We start from the raw sequence: 24264 nt of genomic DNA on the forward strand, positions 1-24264 counted from the left end.
CTGCGTGCATGTGCGCGGAGTCGGTTCCTCCCCAGGTGCTCCTCAGAGGACAGCATCAGTGGCTCAGCACCGTGGTTTCGTGGGCAGAGCCCTGTGCGTGTGGCAGGGTTCGGGACAGGCAGCATGGTGGAAGCCAGTGCGGGAGTCCCCGGTAGGAAGATATTTAGAATATTCTCCACCACGAGAACTGGGCTTTGGTCCCGGTTCTCGTGCAGCCCAGGGAGGCCCTGTGGTTAATTCCGCTCTCTGTTCTCCTGTTTGTTCTCCTGTGGGAGTGTGGAGGTAGGGGGTTCCCCCGGAGCTTCTCTCCGGCTATCCGGCATAACCCCCTTCTGTCTTGTCTCTTCCTGTGTAAAAGGGCTCAGAAAAGCCAGTGTGAGGGCCCTGGCATGCTGAGGTCGTGTGAAGCACCAGTCCCCCCCCCCCCCACCAAAAAAAAAAAAAGAAGTCTCTGGATCTGATGGGCATGGGGGTTCCCGTAGAGGCTTCAGGAGAGACCCTTGGTGACGAAATGTGAGGTAGAAGGAGCCAGAACAGCCTGTCCGGAGGAAAGCAGGGAAGGATGGAAAGGTTGTTTCGGCCTGGAGCTGCTGTGGCCCACTGCACCACATGAGGCTTTCGGGACTCAGAGTAAGAGAGCCTGGTCGTTGTCTCCAGGAGCCAGCAAGGAGGAGGCTGAACACCCCGAGGGCTGTGTGTGTGTGTGTGTGTGTGTGTGCGCACGCGTGTGTGACAGCGTTAGAGCCAAGAAGGCAGCCAGCCCTGACAAACCCTGGCTGGAGAACCATGGCACCCACTCAAGAGAGGTCATCATACCCAGACACTAGCCTTCCAACTTCTTGTCTGAGACACTCAACTGGTTTAGTGGAACCCCCCCCCGCCCCACCCCAAACCCAGACCTCTATCCTCGGCCAACAACGCTGACGTCTCTATATCTCTCTGACCTCGGTTCTACCGTGCCAGTCACAAGGACCTCCTTCTGTCCCAGCATGCCTACGCATTGTTGACTCAGGCTTTGTGCTCACAGAAGCACTTCCTCTGCTCTGCTCCCCTCTTGCAATCACCCTATTCTCTGCCTTCACAGCCTCCATCGTTCTTTTTTTTATTAAAAATTTTTTTTAATATTTATTTATTTCTGAGAGAGAGAGAGAGAGAGAGAGAGAGAGAGAGAGCATGAGCAGAGGAGGGGCAGACAGAGAGGGAGACACAGAATCGGAAGCAGGCTCCAGGCTCCGAGCTGTTGGCACAGGGCCCGACGCGGGGCTCGAACCCACGGACCGCGAGATCATGACCTGAGCTGAAGTCGGATGCTTAACCGACTGAGCCACCCAGAAGCCTCCATGGTTTGTTTGTTTATAGGTTTCGTTATATGTTTTGGTTGTGGACTGTCACCCCCCGTCTAGGCCCAGGAGTCCAGGGACCTTTTCTGTCTGATTCACTCCTAGCGCGTATTAGGTCCTCAGTGAGTTTTTGTTGAAATGGATGAATGAATCCACCCAGCCGCTGAACTATCGCATCGTGGCACCCTGGCCACTGGGAGTTAGCGGATAAACCATTATCAGATTAGGGCCCTGAGGGCATGCGGGAGCAGTGTTCTTGGCTGAATTCACGCTTTAGGTTTGTTGAGTTTATTACTTTAATTTTTCAACAAAGGTGACTGACCTGCATATTTCCATGCCCAGGGGCTCCGAGGAATGGGAATAGGCCAACCAGAAACATCCATGAAGCTAGTTACCTGGTGGGATTTGTAGAGCACTGATTGGATCTCAAGCTTTGGTTTGAGACCCCGATCTCTGCGGATCTGATGGCTGAGCCTTAAAAGCGGCATCCCAGAAGAAAATGCAGCTCTGCCAGGGTCAAATGGACCCTCAGAGCGGGAGGGGACACATCCTAAAGTCACACCGGGAGTATCATACAACGTGGTTTATTTCTTGGACATTTTCTACCTGTACTCAGCCAGCAGGATAGTTCCACCTAGGATTTAGTTGGATTTTCAACTTTCCCTAGGAAGAGAATGGCCTCTGTGGCTTTGTTTATCAGCAGCAGCAGGAAGGACCTATTGAAGCGGATGATGGTGTAAGAGGGGCTGTCCTTTGACCGGACTATGAGCTTGGTGGCGGTGGCTGCTGCGGCCTCGGTCCCCTCCTCGCTGACATCCAGCACAGCCTTGTGGGCAACCTGCCAGGGGAAAAACAAACGTCAGTGGTCCCCGGGGGAGGGGCACCTTTACTTAACCGAGCTTTGGGGTTCTGCCTGGGAATGGCGATGCCCCCCCTCGAGGGGCTTCAAGCTTATATACGCCAGGTGCCTGGCGTTAGGTTTGCGGCTGTCATTGGTACCAGTCCACTGGTCTTTAAGCGTGGAGTTGAGTGGTTACAAATTCACACCAGAAATGACCCAGGTTTGACTCCCAGTTCTGCTACTTATTGTCGCAAAAGATATTTAGATGCTGCAGGCTTCACTCTTCAAATCTCTGGAAGGGTCATCATAATGGTGTATATCCCACAAGGTCATTGGGTGAATGAAAGGAGATCACACAAAGTATGTGTGCGGGAGTGTTGCTGCATGCGTGCCCTGGAGACATAAGGAGGTGTTTTTAAGTGCTGGATCCCTTCTGGGTCTCCTAGGAAAGAGACTTACCCTGGGGCTCATGTTCTCCCAAGCTTCAGGGGGGCCTGGGGACTCCCAGCAATGACAGTCATTATTGTTCAGATGTGCCCATAAACACGTAATGGGAAAAGGACCATCACGCCCAGCGTATTCCATTGGGACCTCCGTATTCTTTCCCTGGACGCCAATGACAAAGCTCCCCTTCCATGACCCGGGGACGCTTCTGACCATTATGATGTATTATCAAAATACACTTTTAAATTGGGGATCAGAAACCCATGAGCAGACAAGGACTAGACAGGGAGACCTCTTGTCAGAGCAGGGAGCCCACAGGGGACCTGGAGGGCGCATCCTCACTAAAAGGGACACTCATAGCTCAGCTCCAGCTGATGGGTGCTATGTAGGGCATTGGGCTCACTGTTGCCGTGCGGGAATTGGACTCAGAGATTTGTTTCAAGACGGTCAGAAATCTATAATTTCAGGTACAATATCCTACATGATAGAAGTTGGCTCTCTTTCTTTTTAATACTAGAGGTCACACACAACCCATCTGCAGGGTAGTAATGGCCCAATTACTGCCCCAATTGGGCAGCCAATTTGACTGCAGTGTGAAGTCCCAAGCTTCAGGGGCGAGGTCGAATGCCAGGGGGCATCTGCTTATCTGCATGGGTATTGAGGGAGCAGAGTTACTTTCCCAAGACAGGACTGATTTTCACAGAACTGTGTGGTTGGACCTTAGGGACACTTGTTTGAAGAGGGATAAAAGTTGCCTGTGTATCAGAGGTATGATGGCCATAAAGCCACAGACAGGCCTGGCAGCCATGAAATTCAGCCCAACTTCTGCCCCAGAGAAGTCACTGTGCCTCTCAGGGTCTGCGTTTCCTTATCAGTGAGATGTGAGAGCTCGATTAGCCAGGTACTGGAAACTCTTCCCGCTCTCCCTGCCCAGGCAAATGTTCTCGTGGACCAACTCACTTTGGAAAGCTGCAGGAAGTCTGTCTTTGTGATTCCAGAAAAATCAGCATTATTATTAAAGGCATCCCAGATGCCCATCTTCGGGAGGATGGTTTCCAGGTCATAGGAGGCAGAAATGGAAAATTTCGGAATGAACACCTCTATCCACCTGCAGAGATGGAGAAAAGGAAAAAGGGAGGTCACGAGCCCCTTGGTCTCTATCTCTGCTTCTAGGTGGCATTTCGGGAGACTCTGTTCTTCCTCTAGGTATTGGTGGCTGCTGCCGAAGTAGTCAATACATCCCAGACAACCAATCCAGGTTGCTCTGGGGGTAAAGCCCCCTATCTAGGGGCAAGTCTGGCCCTGGAGATAAATGAGATGAAAGGGAGGGCCCTAATGAAGGAAGGTACAGAGAATACACGGGGATCCAGCGAGGGAGCCTATGGCAGAGACCAATGGGGGACACCAGGCAGTGATAGAAGTGTGTCTGCCGCCCCTGGCCCAGCACACCCCCCACCCCCAGCCCCTCCTGAGACAAACTCTGCTAACCCCTGAGAGCAGCAGAGTCCAACAGAACTTTCTGCAAGCGTGGACATAGTCTCTATTTGTGCTGTTCCACATTTTAGCCATTAGCCACGTGTGGTTATATCGAACGGCTTAAATGTGGCTAGTGCCAGGGAGGAAAACATTTTTTTTGTTTTACTTATTTTAGTTAACTTAAATTTATATAACTACAGGGGGCTAGTGGCTACTACGTGGTATAACACATCCCTCCAGGTCAACATAAGTTTTTCTTCCTCAGCAATAATTTCCCTGAACCAAGAATGAACAGCCTGAATTTACTGAGCATTTACTATGCGCCAGGCATCGTCCCAGATAATTTTAGTCATTTCCATTTTAAAGATGTCAAAACTTACTTGTAGTGCTTTGTGCAAGGTCATGTACTCGGTGAGTCACAAAAATGAAAACACAAAAGTGTTGGATGGACACTCAAGTCCTCACTGATGGGCATCATCACAACGGACAGCTCTCTCTTCCCTCTTCCTTCTCCAGCACCCGCCTGGCCATCTCCTCCCTGCTCTGTCTGCCGCTCTTTATGAACCGCCCCCTGCCCCAGCCTCCGTGCTGCCTCCTCTGTCCAGCCCTGGTTGCAGTCAGAAAAGAGAAGAAACCTCTGAAGGATCCTACAGTGTTCCTTAATTCCCAACTTCACCTCTTTGCCAGGGCTGTTTCCTTTGCCAAAAGTGCCCTGCCTCAGCCTCTATGTCCTGTCCATCCCTTCACGTCCTATCTATGCTCCTGACTCCAATGTATCATCTCTTTGAAGCCTTCTTCCGTCTCAGCTAAAAGTGATCTCTCTTTGCTCTGAAGCTCCTTAGCACTTTGCCTGCCTCCCCTTGGGCATTGATCTTTGTCTTTCTTAAATTACAGTTATCTTGATCCTGTCTTCTCTCCTCTTGGACTGTGGGCACCTGGGAATGATGCCAAGAATGCCAAGAAAATATTGCTAAGAGATTGTATGTAAGGCTTTGATAGTCCTTTGTATCTTACGGTTAACATCCTCTTGATACTCTCCATAATGGTTACAGAACTAATAATAATCTGGGATGCCTGGGTGTCTCAGCCAGTTAAGCAAACGACTCTTGATTTCGGCTCAGGTCATGATCCCACAGTCCGTGGGTTCAAGCGCCGCGTTGGGCTCTGTCCTGGCAGTGTGGAGCCCGATGCTTTCTCTCTCTCCCTCTCTCACTGCCCCTACCCAGCTCATTCTCTCTCTCTCTCTCTCTCTCTCACTAAATAAATAAACTTAAAATAAAAAATAAAATACAAAACTTAAAAGGGAAAAGGAAAAGAAAGAACTAATCAGCTAAGTACTTTATGCATAGTAACTCGTTTTATCTTTTCAACAACTTATGGGCTCAGTAATATCATGATTCTCATTTTATAGGTGAGCATCAATGCTTTCTTTGCTTGTTTATTTTTATGGAATCAGTCCATGGAGTTTAATATTGGATTGGCTGATAGGGTGAGTTCTGCTAGCCGTGACGGAACAGCTTTGCAAGGACATATTAGCTACGTGGCTGTGGGCAATTCACCTCCCTTCTCAGAGCCTCGACTTCCTTACGTGTGGGTGGGGGTGACGGTGCTCCAGTGCTCTTCACCTGTCGGGTGACTGTGAAGTTCAAGTGGGAACACACACGCACGGCACCAAGTTCACCATCCAGCATGCAGCTGCCGCTCAGTTGGCAGGAGCGATTACTCAACAGCTGCCACCCTCGGATGTACGTCCTCATCCCTTGCCCCATGCTTGGGTGTACACCATCACCTGCCCCAGGAGTCTGGAAATGGACACAGATTCCCACCTCTTCTGGAGTAAGAGGCTCCATCGCCTCAGTGTCCCGGCTGACAAGGCCTGTTCCAGCTGCCTCATCTTGCCCTGGCCAGGGAGGACAAAGAAGGCCACGGTGTTGCCACTGTAGTCCATCTGTAGTATAGAGCAGCTCAGCTCCGGATCCACCCCAAAAGCAAATTGTTCCACCTGGTGCATCATTGGGACCTTCACAGTGGCCCCCTGGCCCACCAGGAACGGAGAGCTCTTTCTTGTATATCCAGGGTGAAAGGGCTTCTCCCACTTGGCTGGCACAGAGAGAAAAGAGAGGTCTTTGTGTCAAAGTGCTGTCAGCAAAAATGATGAAGTAAGGATCTCTGAAAACTCTGTCCTCCATAAAAGCAATGGGAAAATTGCCAACAGTGATCAGAATGAGCTTTCTTAGCACTCTAGAAATTAACCAAACTCTTTCAGCGAATTCGGGAATGGTTTGTTCAAGTGAAGCAGCTAAATCTTGGGAAGAAGGTGAACTTTGGGGTATTTTAACTTGCCCTCATTCCATTCCCCATGTCCTAACTCTTCAGGAGACTTGAAAAACAAGAGTGTGCATTTCCAGTGAAATCCAGAAACCTGGCAGCCCCAGGAGGGAAAAAATAGGGCTGGAACCCTTTCAAAGACTCAATCCCTAAACACTGTTATTTGACCTGTCCTGTGCTTCCCTGGGAGGCATCATTTGCAGAACTGTCTGTACTTGATCTGATTTGGAGCTCGACCAATGCAAAAAACTCTATTCCTCAGAGGAAATTTAGTCAAAAGCAGTCACAGGCAGTGATACATTTTGCAGCTGCCGGGGACAGTAGATAACACTTGAGGCAAACAATAAACTAGTCAAAAAGGTTAACAGGACAGGCTGGGGGTAGGGGTGGGGGGTGACATCTGCAAAAACGACAAGAGTAAGGACCTCTGCATTGTCACCCTTCCCTAAAGACAATAAGGAAAACTGGCAAAAATATTCAGAATCAACTTCTTTGGAACTCCGGAAATTAATCAAAGCCTTGTAGCAACCTAGGGAGAGTTCATTCAAGACAAATGGCCGACTTTCAGAAAGAACAGTCAATTTTGTGCTTATTTTAACTTGTGCCCGTCCTGTCCTCTACTCCCTAGCTCAGCAGTAGCCTTGACAAATAGCAGCCTGTGTTCCCACTACCATCGGGAGAGGGATTGACCTGGAGGTCTTTCAAAGACTCATTTTCGAAGAATTATTATCACTTGACCCGTCAGATAGTTAACTGGAAGATCTCACTTCCAAGGTTGATTGGTGCACAGTCAGTGATTAAAGCCTTCTCCCCAGGGGGCTGGAAGTTTTTTGCTAGAAACAATTACAGACAAATGTTTTAGTTTTATGGTTGCCTGGGTGGGGATAACAGATGGGGCAAACAACAAAGTGATAAAAAATTCTGGAAGGAAAAGCTGAGGCATAAGATGTCCGTTGGAGCTTTGGAAAGCTCCATTATATCCTGGGCATTTAGAGGCTTCATGCATGTGTAAAGCTGTGTGCGTATTTGAGAAAAAATATGAGAAAGGCTGTAAGTTCTCACTTACGGCTGACCTTGAGGGTCTGCAGAAATAGAAAGTGAAGACTGGGTCAGAGTTATAAACTGCGTGGCTGAGTGTTGATGACAACCCCACCATGCACACAAGAGTCCTCAGCAAAGACTAGGAGATTTATTTGGTCCAAGCACTTAAGAAATCTCTGCCCAAGGAGGCGCCTGGGTGGCTCCGTAGGTGGAGCATCCGACTTGGGCTCAGGTCATGATCTTGCGGTCTGTGAGTTTGAGCCCCGCGTCGGGCTCTGTACTGACAGCTCAGAGCCTGGAGCCTATTTCAGATTCTGTGTCTCCCTCTCTCTCTGCCCCTCCCCAGCTCATGCTCTGTCTCTCTCTGTCAAAAATAAATAAACATTAAAAAAACAATAAAAAAAGAAATCTCTGCCCAGTCATAACTAACTGCTTGACTAACCAAGAAGACACTTTGGTGGCCACACGTGACAAAGTATAGACTTTAAAGAATTAGTTCGGAAAAGTCACTCAAGAAACAACTACTGCAACAAGCAAAAACAACAAATTCTTGGGATGAGGTAAATCTGATTTTCAGAGCTGCAACATTGCATTATTTTAAAAATCCAGCTTTTACAAAAAGATATGAGGCATAAAAAGAAAGTATGGGCCATGCACAAGAAAAAGCCAATCTGCTAATATGAGAAATAAAAGAAGGGACACTGAAAAAGATCTTATGGACATTAAAGGAAAATAAAGGAATACTACAAACAACTCTATGCCCACAAATTTGATAACTGAGATGAAATATTCCAATTTTCCAAACCTTAAATAAGAATAGATAGACAATGTGAATAGGTCTATATCTATCAAAGAAATTGGCAATCATTAAAACCTTCCAAAATAGGAAATACCAGGTCCAGATGGATTCACTAGTGAATTCTACCAAACACTCAAGAAAGAAATTATAGGGGCATCTGGATGGCTCAATCGGTTAGGTGTCTGACTTCGGCTCAGGTCATGATCTCACGGTTCGTGAGTTCAAGCCCCACATCGGGCTCTGTGCCGACAGCTCAGAGCCTGGAGGCTTCTTCGAATTCTGTGTCTCCCTCTCTCTCTCTGCACCTCCTCTGCTCATGCTCTGTCTGTCTCTCTCTCTCCTTCAAAAGTAAATAAAAACATTTAAAAAAAGAAAGAAATTATACAAATTCTTTACAATCTCTTTCAGAGGATAGAAGCAGAGAAAATACTTCCTAATTTGTTCTATCAAGCCAGCATTCCTTTAATACCAAAATCAGACAAAGACATTGCAAGAAAACTACAGACCAGTATCTTTTATGAACACAGATATAAGAATCCTGCACAAAATACTAACAAATCAAATCCGATAATGTATAAAAATAATTATACGCCACAACCAAATGGGTTCTTTTCCGGGTTTGTAAGGCTGGTTCAACATTTGAAAATAAATTAATACAATCCATCATATCAAGAAGCTAAGCAAGAAAAATTAATCATATGAATAGATGAAGCAAAAGCATTCGACAAAATCCAACACCAGTCATAATAAAAATTCTCAATAAACTAGGAATAAAGGAATAACTTCTTTAATTTGATAAAAAAAAATAGCTACAAAAAGCCCACAGCTGATATAATACTTAAGGGTGAGAAACTCAAAGTTTTCCCACTAAGGTCAGGTATAATGCAAGGACGTCCCCTCTTGCCACTCTTGTCCAACATTTTACTGGAAGTTCTAGTTAATGCAATAAGATAAGAAAAAAGAAATAGAGTGCATACAGGTTGTGAAGGAAGAAATAAAACTTTCTTTGTTTGCAAATGACATGATCATCTATGTAGAAAACCCAAGAGTCAACAAACAAAAGAATCCGTGGAACTAATGAGGGAGTATAGCAAAGTTGCAGGATACAAGGTTAATATACAAAAGTCAATTGCTTTTCCATATGCCAGCAATGAATATGTGGAGTTTGAAATTAAAAACATAATACGATTTACATTTGCATCCAAAAAAATACTTAGCTATAAATCTAACAAAATACGTGCAAGATCTATATGAAGAAAATTACGAAACTCAGATAATGAAATCAAAGAACTAAATGAATAGAAGGATATTCCATGTTCATGAATACAAAGTCTCAATATTGTTAAGATGTCAATTCTTCCCAACATGATCTATAGATTCGGTGCAATCTCAATCAAAATACTAGCAAGTTATATTATAGATATTAACAAACTAATACTAAAGTTTATATCAAAAGCAAAAGACCCAGAAGAGGCAATCCCTTATTGAAGAAGAACGAGGTTGCAGCACTCGCACTAACCAACTTCAAGACTTACTATAAGGCTGTAGTACGCAAGACAGTGTGGTATTGGTGAAGAATACACAACTAGGTCAATGGAACAAAGAGAGAGCTTACAAACAGACCCATGTAAATATAGCCAACTGATCTTCGACAAAGGAGCCAAAGCAACATAATAGAGCAAAAATAGTCGTTTCAATAAATGGTGTTGGGACCACTAGCATTTGTATGCAAAGAGAAAAAGAAGAATCTGGACATGTACTTTACATCGTTCATAAAAAATTAACTCAAAATGGGCCACCTGGGTGGCTCAGTTGGTTGGGCGACCAACTTCAGTTCAGGTCATGATCTCACAACTCGTGAGTTCGGGCCCCGCATCAGGCTCTGCGCTGACGGCTCAGAGCCTGGAGCCTGTTTCGGATTCTGTGTCTCCCTCTCTCTCTGCCCTTCCCCCACTCACGCTCTGCCCCTTTCTCTCAGTCAAAAATAAGCATTAAAAAAAAAATTAACTCAAAACGGACCACAGACCTAAACATAAAACACGTAGAAGATAATATAGGAAAAAAACTAGATGTCCCTGGGTACGGCAAAAAATGTTTAGATACAACACTAGAGGCACAATCCATGAAAGAAATCCCTGGTAAGCCAAACTTCATTAAAATTTAAAACTTCTGCTCCGTGAAAGACAATGTTAAGAGAATGAAAAGCCAAGTGACAGACTAAGAGAAAATATTTGTAACAGATGCACCTGATATGAGACTGTCATCCCAAATATACTAAGAACTCTTAAAGCTTAGCGATGAGAAAAACAGACGACTGGATTAAAAAAGTGGGCTAGCCACCTTGACGGATACCTTGTCAAGGAAGAGAGGCAGGTGACAGATAAAGATGAAAAGATGCTCCATGTCATATGTCACCGGGGAAATGCAAATTGAAACAGCAACGAGATATCAACAAAACACCCATTCACGTGGCCCCGATCTGGAACACTGACAACACCAAGTGCTGGCAAGGCTGTGGAACAACAGGAACTCTCACGCGTCGCTGGCATGAATGCGAAAATGGTACAGCCACTTTGGAAGACAGTTTGGCGGTCTCTTTCTGAACCAAGCATGTTTTTGCCAAACAATCCTGCAAGCATGCTCCTTGGTATAAGGAATTGAAAACTGTGTCCCCACAAAACCCAGCACATATTATAGGATTCTGCTTATATAAAATGTCCAGAAGAGGCAAACTATAGAAACGGAAAGTGCATTCTTGTTTCTGGGGAAGAACATAAACGAAGAGTGAGTGCTCACGGAGAGGTGATGGGAATGTTCTGGAGTCACGTATAGATGTATTTGCATAACCTTGTGGGTATACTAAAAACAAGACCCACTGAACTGTACAATTTAACATAGCGAATTTCGTGCTGTGTGACTTATATTTCAAGAAGAAAATAAGATTAAGTTAAATGAACAACATAGATAAAGCACAGAGGACATAATAGGGGCTCACGGCATATCGATTCTTTTTCCTTCCCCTCCTTCCTTGCAGAATGGATGGAGAAATGGGTGGAAAGGTGAGCGGGTAGACAGAGGGAAAGATAAATGGGGGGTGGGGGGACGGCAGGAGGGAGAAAGGAAGGGAAGGAGAGAGAGGAGAAGCAGGGAGGGATGATACAATGGCATCCATGATAACTCAGCCCTGAGTGTCCAGCACACCAGCAGAAGCAAAAACCCATGGTGCTGGCTGTATCATCACCCATCCGGTTAGTAGACAGACTCACACATTAGGCACATGCCCGGGATCATGGAGCAAGTAAGGGGTTGAGGTGGAATCCAAACCCAGGGCTGTCCGACTTCAAAGCCGTTGTCCGTTCTGTGGCAGCACAGTGTCTTTGCAAACTGTAAAGCTCGAGACATTTGCCCAGGGGGTGTGAATGGCAGTTAAGCTGGCCTGTCTACACTTCCATACACTGGCCAGTCTACACATCCACCTATAAAAGTGCTCTCACCTTTGGATTTGCTGGGCTGCCCACGGAGGCCAGGGTCAGCCTCTCAGGACGCATAATCAGGCTATCCAGACACAGAGCTGAATGACCCCCCCCGCCACCGTAATTGATAAACTAAAGCTAGCAGAGGGAACAGGAGGTCTCATGCAGCCAGCTTGTGACACAGTTGATTCAAACTCAGGCTTCCCCTTACTTCACCGTGCTGTCTAGGGCTTGTCTAGTTTGCTTATTCAACTGGGGGTAAAAAGAAACAACATTAAAATCAAAATCAGCCTCTCCAGAGACTTACCTTTAAAGAAAACGGGGTTCACCAGGACCATGGCCGTCAGAGGGTCAAGGTCTTGGATTAAGTCTACAACCTTCCCTTTGGTCTCCTTCTCCACATAGCTGTTGATTCTCTTCCGGGCGGTGGAGGTGCTGGAGAAATCTGTAGAAAAGACCTTCGAATCATACAGCCTCTTGACGTCGTCCAAGAACTTTGTCTGTAGGTGCAGCTCCTTTTGGATGAAGAGGACGCTCCCCATCCTCAAGTCTAGGCCTTTGCCGGGGACACTGAGTGAGTGGAGCAGGTGCCGGAAGGCCCGGTGGATGGCGGATTCCGGCTCGTGCGTGAGGTTGAACCCCAGGCCTTGGAGGATCTGGGTCTTGGTGGCTGAGCGGGCCCCGAGGGAGAGCGTGGCCAGGGAAGCGGAGATACTCAGCGGGGAGAAGAAGACGTTCTGATCCGGGGTCTTCAAAACCAGCCTCCGGTAGAGGCGGAAGGCAAAGTTGGTGTTGCTGGAAGATACCCAGGCGGTAGCGCTGTTCCTTGTGGGGGAAGGGCAGGGGCCACTGGATGGGGGCACACAGTAGACCGAAGCACAGACGCTGACAACCAGGAAAAGTCGATAAAAGGGAGAGGCCATTTTGGGACGAAACAAGTCTGCAAGAGAGGAAAGGACCGCCGAGGGAAGGTAAGCCGAGCGTCCAGCCTGGAATCAGAGACCTTGCGACACCCCATCCCCGTTCGCGATAGAACTGGGACACGCTGGACGGTGAACAAAGCTCTCGCGTAATCTCGCTGCCTCTCGCCACCCCCCTGATGCAGATATTATTGTTGTCCTTGTCTTACAAACAAAGAAACAGGCCTCAGAGAGGTTGTGTGATTTAGGCCACGCAGCTGGGTCATGTTCTGTCTGGGATTCAAAGCCGGGTCTTAAAGCCACAATCTCAGATCCCATGCGCTTTGCTGTTTCTGCTTCGCAGGCTTATCGTTCAGAAAGTAACACAGTGAGACCAGATGGTACAGTCCCAATCGTCGCAGCCAGACGTGCCCTCTTACCCCTGAGAGAACCCTCCAGATATTCTTGGTCCCTTTTGTGAGGACACGATCACAGCTCTCCATGGCTGCCCACCCCCTGCCCCAGGCATCTGTTGGCATGTCCCTCAAAAAGTGGACACCCCGGGGGGGCCCGGGGGGCCCAGTCGGTTAAGCGTCCAACTCCTGATCTCAGCTCAGGTCATGAGTCTCACGGTCTCACGGTCGTGAGTTCAAGTCCCGCATCGGGCTCTGCGGGGATATTGCAGGGTCTGCTTGAGATTCTGTCTCTACTTCTCTCTGACCCTCCCCCACTTGTGCTCTCTCTCTCTCTCTCTTTCTGCACTTGATCTTAACCAAAAGGCCGAGAAGCGATCTCTCTTTCTCAAAATAAGTGAACTTAAAAAAAAAGTGGAAACCCCAGGCCGGAGGCTGTCCTGGAACCAGAGGCCTGCACAACCCCTGCTATTCCGCGTGTCCTCCCGGGGTGCCCCCCTCGCTCCCAGGGTGTTCCCCAACCCCCCATCTGTGAAGAAGGACGGCTCCGAGGAAGAAGTGAGAGGGTCTGTATAGCACCCAGAGCCGTGTCTAGCCTGCGGAGGGCATGAGGTCAAAGCTGCTTCCCCCCCAACCCCCACCCCGGGTGGCTGCTGTTGTGATTTTGCCTTCCTCACTTGGAAGCAAGGTGAAGGGCAGGCTTGTCCCTGGATCTTCCTGACTGTGGGAAGGGAGGGGGTTGAGGGATGAGAAGGCCAGCCGTGCCCAGGGATGAGGAGCCACACGAGAGGCAGGGGCCTCTTGAGGCAGGTGCGGGTGGGGGCGGGGCTCTCGGGGCACCTGCTAAGGCCAAGGATCCACACCCCCATGAGCAGACATGGCCTTGCCAGAGGAGATTGGTTCCGTGTCCCAAGTCCCGGGCTGAGCAGGGGAGACCGGCCTGACCGGTAGCCCCGCCAGGCAGTCGACTAGTAAATGTCTTGGCCCCTCATGGCCCTGACCTTAGGCAAGCGGCTGCTCCTCTCTGAGCCCCAGGGAGGTGGCCTCAAAGGGGTCTGTGGCCATGGGTCTCAAGGGGGAGATCCTTATGCTCTTGAGGAAAAGCTTCACAGAAGCTTGTTCATTCGGCTCTTGACATCCAACCTTTGACACTTGGCCTCTCCCCATCCCCCACTCCTGTCCCCCTCCGTCCCCCCCCCCCCCCACTTTTCACCTTCTCTCCCCTGCTCAATTCGCCACTTGGCTCCCAGCTGTGGTCACTCAACCACACTGCAGACAGGGGGAACTTTCTAGCCACAAAGCTCACGTGTCCCTCAGCTACTCAGATTCCTCACTGACCTTGGGAGGAAAGGCCAAGCACCTGTCGTTCGTGGTCCTTCTCTGTTGGGCTCTGACTTACCTCCCCAGCTCATCCTCAAGCACAAAGCTGTTCCATTTCCTGGGAAAGATAGCATGGCCCTCAGCCCCGCCCCCCTGCCCCGTCCTCATCGGCCTCCTTAGCTAGCTCGACTGTCTGAGGGCTTCATTCCATTGTAAAACCCTACCCTCCCTGTGACGCACACTCCTGGCGAGGCCCCAGACCTGGAAGAACCCACCCGTCTGCTCCTTCTTTGCCAAATGTTGGACAGACCGTGGCTCAGCAAGGCAGCTTGGTCCGCGGTGAATCCCCAGTCCCCAATTTTTATTTGCCTGGCAGGAGAGCACGGTCACCTCACCCTCCCATGGACTAGAGGGCGCAGCTCAGTCTTTTCCGTTTCCTTACGACGGATTCCTCGCCGTCCACGAATGCACGTGTGCGTGCGCGCACACACACACACACACACACACACGTCAGACCACCTCGTCTCCTGAGTCCCATGCGGGACCCTCAGAAAAGGAACCTATCTCACTCCTCCCCTCCACCCCTCTCCAAACTTCAGAGAGCATCCGTATGTCTGTCCTGGGGCCCTTACACCTCTCTCTTCCGTACTTAAAACGCTCCCCCTCAACTACGTCCGTGCCATCGGCCTTTAAACACGTTCCCGGCTGGGACGAATGGCCCACTGCCATCAGCCCAGCGAAAACCTTTCTTCAGCCCCTCATTGCCTTCTAGCTGCTGCCCTGTCTCCGTCCTCCCGATCCTGGCCCGAATCCTCACGAGCTGTGATCCGGATCCCCGCCCAGATCCTTCACGGTCCTCACGGTCTTACTTCCGCTCATCCTTGGCCCACTCCAGTCTGGCCTCCGGGTCCACAGAGACGGGACCAGCCTGCAAACACGTCTGGGTTCACCTCAGCTGCCTTCCCGGTAGCATCTGACACTGGAGGCCACCCCCGTCTTCTTATCCAGTCCCTCCCCGTGGCTCTGTGACACCACATTCTCCTGCGTTTCTCCTCTCGCTCTGTTCCTCCTCCTGAGTCACCTCTGTGCTTTCTGTCTCGAGCCCGGCCTCTGCTCTGTTCTCCACCTCCGCTGATCTCATCACTCCCGGGACTTCATGACCGAAAAGCAAATTGCGTATTATTTTTAAACCCCAGCCCACACCTTTCCTCCGAACTCCGTATCTCTTTTTTAAGTTTATTTATTTATTTTGTGTGTGTGTGTGTGTGTGTGTGTGTGTGAAAGGTGGGGGGAGGGGCAGAGAGAGAATCCCAAACAGGTTTCATGCTGCCAGCACAGGGCCAGACAGGGTGCCCGAACTTGCGCACTGTGAGATCACGACCCGAGCCAAAACCAAGAGTCAAACACTTAACCGACTGAGCTACCCAGGCACCCTTAAAGTTTCTTTTAATGTTCATTTATTTATTTTGAGAGAGAGTGAGAGAGAAAGAGCACACACGAGCAGGGAAGGGGCAGAGAGAGGAGGAGAGAGAATCCCAATCCTCTGCTAGAGCAGAGCCTGACGCAGGGCTCGAACTCACAAACCGCGAGATCGTGACCTGAGCCGCAGTCGGATGCTTCACCGACGGAGCCACTCAGACGCCCCACGGACTCTGTATTTCTAACCACCTACTTGATACTTTCTCCTGATGTCACAAATGAACCTGAAACTCAGTAAGACCCTAACTGAACTCACACGGTTTCCCAAACCCCGTCTCCCAGTAAAAGTTTCAACTGAGACTTTCTTTGAACATCTCCGTCCACGGCGCTCCCACTCACCTAGTTATTCAAGCCCAGGGCTCATCTTTTCCGTCCTTCTTCCTCTTTCTCCACGCCGACACATCGCTTACCTCTTTTCACGTGTTCTAGTAGCCTCCCATTTCCCAGAGCGGGTACCAGTGTCCCATCCAGCCTGCACAACCTGGGATCCACCCACCCCTCTAACTTCAGTTCAGATGTCAGAGCCCCTTGCTCGGGACTGCTGCGTCCAACCGTTTTCCCCATTTTTTTGATCCTCACAGGTGATCTTTGTTGTGCCCTGCTGCCCTCACCAAACTTTCCTTGCCCCCCCCCCCCATTAATTTCTTTCTACTGTTTAGGTCCTATGTCATGTCATACCCTTAAGGAAGTTCTCTGGCACTCAGATGAGGAAAATTCCCCCCTCGAAACGTTTTTACAGTACTGTTAATTTTTTAGTGAGATACTTACCATGGCTACAATTTCACATTTCTTTGTGTGATGCAAAATTAAAGGAGTCACAGGGAACTTGCCCCTCTGGTACCTGCTGTACATCACGGTGTGGCCAGTACAAAGGGCTCAGTTAAGGGTTTGAGGAAGGAATGAATTGAAATAAATTAAGTGGGCAATTTACCTCTGAGAGGTGATACTGCTTGGAAATCAGCGAGAAAGACCCTTGCAGGGTCTTAATTAAGGTGATACTTACATGGCATCCCCATCTATGAAATTTGAGTTGACTTATATTTTTGGCCAAGACAAAGTAACTGACATTGAACTTGGACAAAAGGGGCGCCTGGGTGGCTCGGTCGGTTAAGCGTCTGACTCTTGATTTCGGCTCAGGCCGTGATCTTCCAGTTCCTGAGATCGAGCCCTGTGTCGGCTCTGAGCTGATAGCATGGAGCCTGCTTGGGATTCTCTCTCTCCCCCTCTCTCTACCTTTTTCCTGCTTGTGCTCTCTCTCTCTCTCTCTCTCAAAAAGAAGTAAATAAATAAACTTAAAAAAAAAAAAAGAAAACTGGGGGCGCCTGTGTGGCTCAGTCTGTTGAGTGTCCAACTTCGGCTCCTGTCATGAACTCGCGATTCATAGGTTCGAGCCCCATGTCAGGCTCTGTGCCGACAGCTGAGCCTGGAGCCTGCTTTGGATTCTGTCTCCCTCTCTCTCTGCCCCTCCCACGCCCCTCAAAAATAAATAAACATTACAAAATTTAAAACCATAGAAAATTAGGTAAAATACATGAAATAATCGAGACCCTAAAAAATATGTGAGACAATTCAGGCATTGGACAACAGGCAGAGAAGGCAAACAAATCAGGGAAGCCCTGTGATTGTCCCAATATTCTGTCTAAAGACACTTTCCGGATACAAGGAGGGAAACTCAAGCAGAGGCTTGCTGACGGTCTCAGAGTTTAGGAAAGTGGAAGCAGCTATGGTTTGTGCAGCAAAAGTGTGCATTAGCTTCGGTCCGAAGCTAAGCATTCAGCGCTGCGTGTGTAAAGTGAAATTCCACCAGGACGGTCTGAAAGCAAAAGCAAAACCCCAAAACCGCCGTGAAGATATAAACAGAACAATTTCCAGAGTTCTCATAGCACGGGGAGGGAGGGAGGTTCCGACTGGACACAGCTGTGGGATGTCAATGAGCATCTAAGGCATTCAGCAGAGACCCTAGAAGTGTCACATCTTGACGTTAGGGGTCAACTAACTTTAGTTTAAAGCCGCTGTAGACACCTTAACGCACTTGATCTGCAATGCAACATTTTATCATGAGAAGATGATAAACCATGATAAGATCCTGGACAGGATTAAACAAACAAACAAAAAAGTCCTGCGTGTACTTGTGTTGGCTGTTCCAAAACAAGTGTCAACACGTTGTAAAGAGAGACAACAAAATCCAGACCACAAAGATTATAAGAGAAAATCTAAATGGTTGAAAGAAAAGCTCAGTGAGCTTGAAAACACATCAACAGGAGCTGTCCAAACTTAAAAGAGAGCAGGCGGGGGGAGGAAAATAACAGAGCCCCAGTGATCTGTGAAATGAAAGCAAGCGGACGAACAGATGGGCAGCTGGAGTCCTAGGCAAGGAGGGGGTGGGAGAGAAAAAGCCTGGAAGAAATAACAGGCAGAAATATGTGTGCCCCTTACTCTACGTAAACGAAGTAAAAAAAGACTAACTACAGTAGAATGAATACGGCCCGTCATTTCTTCCCCCTGAGCTGTATGGTTGCACTTGACTCTCAGTCTGTCTAGGCTGCTCTCCCCTCCCTCCCCTTCTGACAAGCTGCTTTGCATCCTGCCGGCTCCAGCTCCAAACTTCCCACCCTGCAGAGTCTTCCAGATCCCACGGAAAGTCAGCCCCTCCCTTCACCCACACCTGGAGCAAACCATTGCAGTTTACCTCCTCAGGTGTCTGTCTCCCCGAGTGCACAGTCTGGATCTTGTGTGGCTTCCTCCAGGGCAGGGACCATAATCGGTGAGTGACGGGGAGAGAGGGAGAACAATAAAGGGAGTATAAAGATGGGGGAGGAGGTGGGAGGGCAGTGGGAGGAATGTAGGGAACCCGAAGGGCCAGGCTCTGCTGACTGGCCCACACCCAGGGACTTTTGTAAAGGCCTACAGTTGGCGAGACAGGTTGGCATCCTGAAGGATGGAGTTTCCCAGGCTGGGTTAATTGTCAGGAGAACCTGTGTTCTCATTAAAATGCACATTCCCAGGCCCCGCCTAGAACTACTGAGTCAGACTTTCCAGGGAAAGATGAGCCAACTTAGGAGTGAGGGGCGCTGGGTGCTTCCTTCCCGCACGACTTCTGCTCAGGTTGCAGACAGAATCTCTCTGGGGCTTCTCTGAAGCTCTCAGAGATATTCTTATCTCTGGCTCTGAACACCTCAGGTCCTGGGAAAAGCAAACCCCTGTTTCTCCCCAAATTCACAAGACCAATCCTGCTGCTGGAGAAATGACGCCTCGGACACAGATCCCACGGGCCCATCCCAGGTCCCATCTAGATGGAGGCTTATCCCAAGTCTGTCCACCTCCTTGGGGCCTCTCCTGCCGTGCCCAGGCTGCTCTAGACTCTTCTGTTCCTGGCTGTCAGATCTCCTGCCTACCTCACACATCTTTATGATTCTGCCCCATTTCTGGTTTATGTGGATCTTCCCATCACTTTTTAAATCTGGCTATATCTTGGTATTTTTTCATATATTTTTAAAAGTTTATTTATTTTGAGAGAGGCAGAGACGGTGCAAGTGGGGGAGGGGCAGAGAGAGAGAGAGAGAGAGAGAGAATCCCAAGCAGGCTCTGCACTGGCAGCACAGAGCCCCATGTGGGGCTCGAACTTAGGAAACCGCAAGATCATGACCTGAGCCGAAACCAAGAATCGGCTGCTTCACTGACTGAACCACCTGGGTGCCCCGCATATATATTTTTAACGTCACCTATTCCTGCTGGGACCGTGGGGCACATGGGACACCTGGAGGCTGGAATTTGCCATGTCACGTCAACCAGAAGCTGCTGTTCAGAAGCTCGCCAAGAGGGCGACCCCACAATGTTGTCGGGACCCAACATTACCCAGTGTGGACGTGGGTACCTGTCCCGTGGTGGGGGTGCTCCCCAGAGCCCCCTGCGCTCTCTTGCTGCAACCCTGCTCATCCCTTAGCCCGCCCAGAGTGGCCGCGTGAGCCAGGCTGAGGGCGGGGAAGGGGGTAGATCCAGACGGACCCTCAGGCCCTGAGGAGTTTTGTCTAATTGTTCCTTTGTTTTCTGTTGGTTTTGGCAAAGAGGTCACTGTTTCAACATTCCAAGAGACACAGGCTTCCTGTTCCAGGAAGGATCTTCACCCTGCCGGGACTCTTTCCCAGCCCAGTCTTGGAATCTGGGATTCCTTCGTTGGCATCCCACCAAAAGAAACCAACCGAAAGGTTACCTGTGCTGGAAGGTTACCTTGAGAGACACCCACCCAGTAGCCTTCCTCCCTGGCTCTGGATGCCTTTACCAGGCGTCACTAATGCGGATGGGTGCCTACTGTGTGCAAAGTAGGTTCATATGCATTACATTATGTAACCCCCTCCCCCGCCCAAATATCCTCTGAGATGAATATGATGATCCCCGCTTCACAGAGAGGAAAAACCAAGGATTGGGCACAATTAAGTGCCTTGCCTAATGTCACGAACCAAATACACAGCAGAGCTGGGATTCAAACTTCAGCCTGTCCGACTCCGGGACCTCCCGCCCACCTCCAGCCGCTTGAAGCCCCTGACAAAGTCCCTGAAATGGAAGACGGCCGCACCAGGCATCATGGCGTCCTGGGATGTATAGATGATGTATATACGTTTCTATAGATGATGCCTATCATCTATAGAAAACCAGATATTAGTTTTTCTGTTCGAACCGATTGCTTTCTTTTTAACGTACACTGATTTAAAGATCCATCTTGAGTAAAGAGTAGCACAAAAGAGATGTGGATTCAGCCGCAATATCAAGAGCGGCTTGGGACTGAAAGTAAAGGAGGAAATTGAGTGGAAATAGACAGCATGTTTCCCAAAGAGAAGGGAGTCCCGGCCTCACACTCCTACTGTCGCCCCTGAGCACTGATGTGACCCAGCTGGGCCTGAATGGGAGGCAGCAGGGCCATGGGTCCCTAAGCTCTCATCTGGCTTCTCCACGCCTGGGACCATGCCTGGCACACTTAATGTTTGTTAAGTATTTGCTGGCTAAATGAACGCATGGCAGTGAAACTTTGGAGCAGGCTCTATCATTTCCAAGACGAATGTCAAAGTGTTGTTGGAGACAGGAGGGCTTTTGGAGATCATCCGGGGCCACCCCGTCATCGCAAAGGTGGGACACTGATGGGGGCACTTCCCTTCTTGGCTGGGGCTGTAACCCTGCTCCTATCGTCAAGTACACTCCTGGCGGGCATTCCTGGGGCCAGAAGTCTCCGGAAGCTGATCGTGCCACAGAAGCCGTGGAGAGCAGAATCACAGAATCTACTGTCTGAGCAGTAGGCGTCCTCTTCTCAGGGAGGCCGAGCTGACCCCCGCCAGCCCCACCGGCACCTCGACCACCCTCACCTGTCTTCTTCATTTATTAACCCTATTGTTTATCATATGCCTCTGTCTGCTAGCTTGGAACCCTTGGGGGGGGGCAAGACGTTTTGTATGTTTTGTCCACTGATGCGTTTCAAGCCCCTAGAACGGTCCCTGCACAGGACGGACACTCAGAAAATATTTGCTGGATGGGGGGGGTGGTGGACGAAGAAAAAGTGAAATGCTCAGGGGATTTGCATTTAGTCCCAGATCTGTGGCTTTCCAGCTGTGGGAACTTGGGCAAGTTACGTGGTCTTCCTGAGCCTCGGTTTTCTCATCCGTAGAATGGAACCGTCGCCCAGCTTGAAGGGGTGGCGGGGTGGTTTCTTGGTGGAAAAACCGACACGATGCCAGTCCCGTGGGAGGCAGGTAGTCAGTGTTGGTTGCTTCAATGGCGAATTTACTCACTTATTCATCCGTGGGGTCAGTCCCTCCACAAAAAGGTGGCCTGTGAAGGTGTTCTAGCAGAAGTAGGCGTGGATCTTTCTGGAAGCGGGAGTAACACGCTGAAAGGAGCTGGTGGGCGTAGCAGAGAATGGGGAGCAAGAGCAGGGTGGGGTGGAGCGAGCAGGTGCAGGGAGGCGGCAATCCCCAGGGGGAGAAGCAGGCATGGCCAGTCCCCCCGGGCAATGGCCTTCCGTCCTAGAGGAGTGGGGAGCTCTGGAGGGGGGGCTGGCCGTGTCCTGAGCAAGGGGACTGCTGTGCCAGTCTTTCATTGCAGCAAACACACACATGGCCTGCAGGCAATGGGGCCAAGGGACGCCCCAGTCTGCAGCCAGAGGGACACTTACAAACACATGTGTTTGCCCAAGACACCCTCCAGCTCAGCACCGGTGACAGCTCACCGTGGTTCTTGGGTTAAAGATCAGCGTTCTCCCTGTAGCCCCCGAGGCCCCAGGCTCACTCACTGCCCACCTCCTCCTGCTTTATTTTGTTGTTCTGGCCAAATTAATCTCGTTTCAGTTCCTCATCCCTGCCGCTTGCCTGCCCCAGGTCCTCTGCACCTGCTGTTTCCCCTGCTTGGCGGAGTCTGTCTGTGTTCCCACTCCAAGTTCTTCCTCTTTCTTTCCCCCACGATAGGATTTCTTTCTGTCGTGCAGAGCAAAAGTATGTCTGTGAAGGTGGGACATCGTCTGAAAAGTATTTAAGATGTGCAACAGTCACTTTGACAATAAAGTTGGTCAGAGGGAAGACCAGTGAGCGTTGGAGCTTGTGCTCAACTTCTATCTGGAAGCCCAGCCAGCATTTTCTAGATCGCTAACCACACTGAGGCAGTCATACCTGCGTGCAGGTTTAACTGTGGCGATTCAAGAACAGATAAGCTCCCAGCATTTGGAGCTCTCTCAGCCTTCTCGGAGCCCCCAGACCGGGTCGGACCCCCATTACCTACCTTGGAAGGCCCCCAGGGTTGTCTTTTTTTTCATGCTCACCGGAGCTCGTGATCAGAAATGCACGTGTGTGTGTCTGCAACTCACGGCTGTTTCTCCCGCTGGATAGTAATGTCACGGAGGCAGGGGCCAGGTCTGTTTGTAACGGCCACCGGTGCACAGGCTGTCGCCCCATAAATCGCTGCTTAATGCAGGATTGATTGCAGCCCGCGTGGGGGTGGAGGGGAAATTCAGACCCAGGAGCCACGGAGGTGAGTGCTTTATTGAGGGGCTGCTTGGAAGATGCCGGAAAGGTAGCAACGGTCTCATAGAGATATCCTAATGGACTGGGCGCTGGAGGACGAGCAGGAGCTCGTTAGGCAGGATGAGGGCATTCCCAGTAGAGGGGAATGCCAAGGCAAGGGCCCGGAGCACTGAGTTTTGGAAAAGAGCTCGTCATCTCAGACGCTTGGGGGACGGTGGGAGGAGAGCATAACAGGGGCCACTGCTGAATGCCTGCCATGTGCCGGGCATGGATTGCATGTCACGCCTTGTAACCCTCAGAGCTCCTCAGCCCCAGGACCTAGGTATTATTACACGTGTTTTAGTAAAGTAAATGAGGTTCAGGGGGGTTAAGTGACATGTCCAAGCCACCCAGCTACTATGTGGCTTGTCTGACTGTCCCTTGTCCCCAGTGGATAATGTCGCAGACCCGAGCCGACCACTGAGGGTTCCCGTGTGTATCTGGTATCTTCCCACCGCCCCCCCCCCCAACTCCCTCAGGCTGGTGCAGGGGAAATGGTGACCGTCAACAATGTGCTCTGCAGGGATTCCCTGCTTTTTGCCCCACATCTGTGTCACTGGCACAGGGTCTCAGCCTTCTCTGTCTCCCACCCTCTCGAATAGGGGTGTTTACTCTGGTGCCCCCCCATCTTAGCCCTCACCACACTATAAAGTAGCCCAATCCCTCTCCAGACGACCTCCTCCGCCAGCCCACGTGTGGGCTGCGTCTCCAGGGCCCTGGGGGTGCCCAGGACGGAAGAGAGGGTGCCCGTTGGATACACCCATGCTGAAGTGGACTGGGCAGCTCTCTTAGCTGGGAGAGGAGCTCAGGAGTGGCTAGCCAGGCCCCCAAGTCCACGTGGAACCCCTCCCTGCCCTGGCCCAGAAGACAAGTGCTTGTGGCCCACGGCAAACCACAAGTCCGTAGGAAAGTCACTTTATGGCTCTGCCTCAGTTTCCACGTCTGTCCATTCTGGCCACCCCACGGGGCAGCTGTGACCAGAACACAAAAGGCACAGTAAGCGGTGAGCTGCTAGGCACCCCCAGGGGATGCCAGCTGATGCCAGCTCAGGCTTCTTCGTGGCCATGCCACTCAGGATCCCCTCCCCCCAAAACACGTGGGCAGTGGGCATTTACTGCAGGAGGCAAAGGAATCAGCTGCTGGAAACGAGGGCTCCCATGCTTCTAATCTAGATAGCTCCATGGGCATGTGGGACAGATCTTGAAGGGCCACATTTTCTAGGCAGGTGCAGGGAACCCCCTCCCCCCACCCCATTCACTCTTGAGCTGAGCTCGATGACAGGTTCAAACCCCAGGCTCTTCTCTGTGGGCTCTGGAATCAGATACACCTGGCACTGAACCCTCGTCCCTGCTATTCCAGGCTCCACCCCCC

The 24264-nt window shown here is 50.1% G+C and overlaps 1 protein-coding gene across 3 annotated transcripts; it reads right to left on the reverse strand.

The window, feature by feature from the left end:
* Positions 1-1605: 1605 nt before the first annotated feature.
* Positions 1606-18951, reverse strand: SERPINA9 (serpin family A member 9). 3 transcript variants are annotated; one of them, XM_058740186.1, is made up of 5 exons: positions 18543-18951; positions 12050-12682; positions 5928-6201; positions 3586-3733; positions 1606-2178 (listed from the first exon to the last, which is right to left on the reverse strand). In XM_058740186.1, exons 2-5 carry the CDS (start codon positions 12663-12665, stop codon positions 1975-1977), a joined length of 1242 nt encoding a protein of 413 aa, XP_058596169.1. In that variant the 5' UTR covers positions 12666-12682; positions 18543-18951; the 3' UTR covers positions 1606-1974. The 3 variants fall into 3 exon arrangements, with proteins under 3 accessions (XP_058596169.1, XP_058596168.1, XP_058596167.1); XM_058740185.1 differs by lacking the exon at positions 18543-18951 and adding an exon at positions 15456-15556; XM_058740184.1 differs by lacking the exon at positions 18543-18951 and adding an exon at positions 15244-15418.
* Between the last annotated feature and the right edge of the window lie 5313 nt (positions 18952-24264).

Source organism: Neofelis nebulosa, chromosome 7 (assembly GCF_028018385.1).
Source record: "Neofelis nebulosa isolate mNeoNeb1 chromosome 7, mNeoNeb1.pri, whole genome shotgun sequence".
NCBI lineage: Eukaryota > Metazoa > Chordata > Mammalia > Carnivora > Felidae > Neofelis > Neofelis nebulosa.

Excerpts from the sequence above, each read along its gene's own strand:
- SERPINA9 (XM_058740184.1), bottom strand. Across the intron at positions 6,202-12,049 it reads GAACCCCGTTTTCTTTAAAG|CCAAGTGGGAGAAGCCCTTT; the intron begins GTAAGTCTCTGG and ends TCTCTGTGCCAG. Across the intron at positions 2,179-3,585 it reads ACTTCCTGCAGCTTTCCAAA|GTTGCCCACAAGGCTGTGCT; the intron begins GTGAGTTGGTCC and ends TTCCCCTGGCAG.